The following is a 4,037-nucleotide window of genomic DNA, read 5'->3' on the forward strand; positions in this document are numbered from 1 at the left end:
ACAAATGTTGGGTGCAAGTGATAGTGTGCAAAAGGATCAATGGATCCTATTCCGACGCTAGCCGGAACTGATAGATGATTAGCCATGCGGTAGCTGTACCTGCTATTTTTCATCCGAGACGAGAAATCTGACAATTGATTAGTCGTGCAGAAATCGTAGAGGACCATTTTCACTGAGAGGATCCTACAGCTTGCCATGGAAGGGAGCACGCATGGTTGGAAGAAGGCAATAGGAAAGTAGAGGTTCAGGAGCAACAAAGCATCTCCAGACGCTTATCTGAAATTCCCACCAATGAATTACATAAGTAACTTTATTTTATTTTATTTATCTTTTAATTATCAAAACCTCATAACAACCATTAGAATCCACCTGACTGAGATTTACAAGGATGACCATAGCTTGCTTCAAGCCGACAATCTCTGTGGGATCGACCCTTACTCACGTAAGGTTTATTACTTGGACGACCCAGTGCACTTGCTGGTTAGTTGCACCGGAGTTGTGAAAAGTGTGAATCACAATTTCATGCATCACCGGGAAAACCCAAGAAACTCCTAACCTCAATCACCGTAGTCGGTTTCTCCCATTCCATCACAGCCTCCACTTTCGAAGGGCCCACCACTATTCCGTCCTTACTCACCATGTGACCTAAGAACATCACTTCTTCTTTCCAAAACTCACACTTCGACAACTCGGCATACAATTTTCGCTCCTTCAGGATTTACAACACAATTCTTAAGTGTTCTTCATGTTTTTCTGCCGTCTTTGAGTAAACTAGAATGTCGTCTATCAACACCACCACGAATTTGTCCAAAAAGGGACGAAATACGCTGTTCATGTAATCCATGAACATAGCAGGTGCATTCGTCAACCCAAAAGACATCACTACAAACTCGTAGTGTTCATAGCGCGTTCTAAATGCAATTTTCGAAATGTCATCCTCCTTCACCCTTATCTGATGGTAACCAGTTCTTAAATCAATCTTAGAAAATACCCCAGCTCCTTGCAATTAATCTGATAAGTCATCTATCCTAGGCAATGGGTTCTTGTTCTTCACAGTCACTTTGTTTAACTGTCGGTAATCTACGCAAAGTTGCATTCCTCCATCTTTCTTCTTTACCAATGAAAGTTGTGCTCCCCATGGAGATACACTCAGTCGAATGAACCTGTTGTTCAGAAGCTCTTCCAATTGAGTCTTTAATTCAACCAGCTCTATCAGAGCCATCCGATATGGTGCAATTGACACTGGTCCAGCTCCTGACACCAAATCAATTGCAAATTCAATCTCTCTTTGAGGTGGAAATTTAGGAATATCCTTAGAAAAAACTTCAAGAAAGTCTCTAACCACTGGAATTTGGTCCAACCTCTACTCATCACCTAACGCATTCGTAGCCAACAATATATAACCCTGACACTCTTCTCTACTATAGTTCACTAAAACAGAGTTCAGATAATAACCTTCAGCTACCACAGCTCTTCTTTCTCCTTTCGGTATAAACCGAATAGATCGTTCAAAGCAATCTAACAAAACCCGATTCTTGGACATCCAATCAAACTCCAAAATCATCTGCAACCCATCCATTGTCAAACAGATTAAGTCATGAAAAATTCTCTATTCTCAAGCTTGAAACCTACTTCCCTACAACCTGACCTAGTCACAACCGTCTGAGACGGGGTATGCACATGCAAGTCAAATGATAACTCTGACACTTTCAATCCTAGTTCCTCAACCTTATCAAATGAAATAATTGAATGTGAAGCTCCAGTATCATACAGTGCAACCAATATTTTATCACCAATTAAACAGTTACCTCTCATCAGAGGATCTGCCTTAGCAGCATCATTGGCGTTCACAGTAAATACTCTCCCTTGTTGTTGATTCCGACCCGCATTCGGGTTCATTCCATGAGTACAATCTCTTTCCATGTGACCAGGCAATCCGCAATTGAAGCAACCACCTATACCCAGTTTGCACGAGTCATTCAGATGAAAACATCCACAACGATCACAAGTTAAATCCGGAGAAACCTTACTCTAATTTCCTCTCCCTTTGGCATGCTGGTACTGGTCATAGTTATTTCTCGTAAAGCCTCCTTGAGCTTGAGGTACATGTCCTCCTCTCCTGAAGTTCTAAGCTCTTGGTTGAAAGTACTTGCTACGTCCACGGTTAATGTTTCCTCCATGAATGTCTCTTGACGATGCTACTTTCTTTGCACACTCTTCAACTACCCTCACCTTGTTCACAAGCTCAGAAAAGTTCCGAATCTCCAAAGTAGCCACAGCAGTCATAATAGTAACCATCAAGCCACCTTGGTATTTAATACATTTTCAACTCTCATAGGACTCCGGGGCACCTTGACACACCGTAGAAAACCTACAAAGCTCCTCAAACTGACTAGTGTAATCCACCACAGACAAAGAGCCTTGCTTCAGCTGCATAAGCTCCAACTCCCTCGCCTCTCTGACTGATTCAGGAAAATATTTCTTGTAGAAGGCCGTCTGGAATACATCCCAAGGAATGTCGTCGTTCTGAAGCTGTAGTAAGCGGCATTCTCCTTGCCACCAGTGCTAAGCCTCTCGTAAGAGTTGATACGCAGCAAACTCTACAAACTGGTTGTTCGAAACATGCTGGGCTTGTAGCGCACACTTCATATCCTGGAACCAATTATCCACTTCAGTAGGGTTGGTCAAACCTCTAAAAGTCGGTGGATGAACCTTGAGAAATGAAACCAAGGTCATCGGAGCACCTCCCAAATCATTACCATTTCCGTCCCCATTATCATTCCCATTTTCATTACCGTTTCCGTTTCTCGTTGGTTGACCTAACCTTTGCACAGCTTGCAAAGTCGCACCGGCATTCGCCTCCATGGTATTAGAAAGATTAGCCATCGCCGCCATGAACTCGACATGTTAACGGAAGGTTGTTCATTTCCAATTTCTTCTGAGTAGCCATTAGGATTCCTGTCTAGACCAAACAATCGATACAAAGGTGATCAGTCTCATTATCAAAAGCCTAGTGCTTCAATTATCCCAAAAAAGCACTCACAAACAAGCATGCCATGCAATATCAAGCAGATAACCTAAATAGCATCAAAGAAAAAGACACAGAGTATGCAATGAAGCATAATCAGTCCATCCCTCAGGCTCACGAGGACGAACCACTCTGATACCACTAAATGTAACACCCCAATTACCCTAAGCCTAACCTCACATCGTAAAGCAAAGGTTAATCAACGGTTACGATAATTCTAATGCTTATACATATTTATATATATAAAGAAATAATAATTCTAGAAGCCCGATGAAGAAATAAGCTCAAAAACAGAGTTTCAAAAGCACAAAATATTCACACGAAGCTACACTAATCGAGGCATAAGATATACATATAAATATCAAGACATATATATAGATATATCAAAGTATAATAGTCATAAGGATCTAGCTGCCGCCCTCGGAGTTTAAGTCGGCTAGTTATATACAAACATACAGAGTTTTGAAAAGCGCAGTAGCTTATACAATATTTCTCTCAAAATAAGTCTCTAAGGCAAAGATAAATACAAAAGTGAGAGATCTAATCACAATAAATCAAAATACTTCAAAACATAGTAAGGATCCTCCGCTCTGTCACCATCAAAGCAACTCACCGAGGTAGATTGCAACCTGCATCTGAAAAATAACAACAGAATATGGTATGAGAATCGGAGGTTCTCAGTATGGTAACAGTGCCCAGTGATGTAAGATATGAGACTCCGGGATGGCACAGGCAATCCTAGAACTTCATATCCATCACAAGATTCGGTCTTAAAACATAAGTACATTTAAAACCATTACTTAAAACCATAGAGAAAAATAAGGGGTTCTAACTTAGTGGATTTCTAATCTAAAATTCCCCGCTATCCCACAACCTTCGCCTGCCTAACCGCCATGCGATCCCATCGCCACCGCATTCCGAACCTCCTCAATCCTAGTAGAAAACAAAGATAATAATGATGCAAGTAAAGCAAAAGTATTGCCACACACACACACACACACACACACAC

The 4,037-nt window shown here is 41.3% G+C and overlaps 1 protein-coding gene across 1 annotated transcript; it reads right to left on the reverse strand.

Moving 5' to 3' along the window:
• Nucleotides 521–2,895, reverse strand: LOC107636564. Its single transcript, XM_016340064.1, has 8 exons — nucleotides 2,713–2,895; nucleotides 2,362–2,496; nucleotides 2,157–2,262; nucleotides 1,660–1,955; nucleotides 1,456–1,564; nucleotides 1,118–1,254; nucleotides 827–952; nucleotides 521–709 (listed from the first exon to the last, which is right to left on the reverse strand). Exons 1-8 carry the CDS (start codon nucleotides 2,893–2,895, stop codon nucleotides 521–523), a joined length of 1,281 nt encoding a protein of 426 aa, XP_016195550.1.

Source organism: Arachis ipaensis, chromosome B04 (genome assembly GCF_000816755.2).
Source record: "Arachis ipaensis cultivar K30076 chromosome B04, Araip1.1, whole genome shotgun sequence".
NCBI classification, from domain to species: domain Eukaryota; kingdom Viridiplantae; phylum Streptophyta; class Magnoliopsida; order Fabales; family Fabaceae; genus Arachis; species Arachis ipaensis.

What these genes read in the sequence shown, in the direction of transcription:
- LOC107636564 (XM_016340064.1), bottom strand. Translation starts at nt 2,895, where the DNA reads ATGGCGGCGATGGCTAATCTTTCTAATACCATGGAGGCGAATGCCGGT. An exon ending in CCTTGGTTTCATTTCTCAAG is followed by an intron (nt 2,497 to 2,712) that starts GTTCATCCACCG and finishes GATGTATTCCAG; the next exon opens with ACGGCCTTCTACAAGAAATA. An exon ending in AGCTTTGTAGGTTTTCTACG is followed by an intron (nt 2,263 to 2,361) that starts GTGTGTCAAGGT and finishes GCTACTTTGGAG; the next exon opens with ATTCGGAACTTTTCTGAGCT.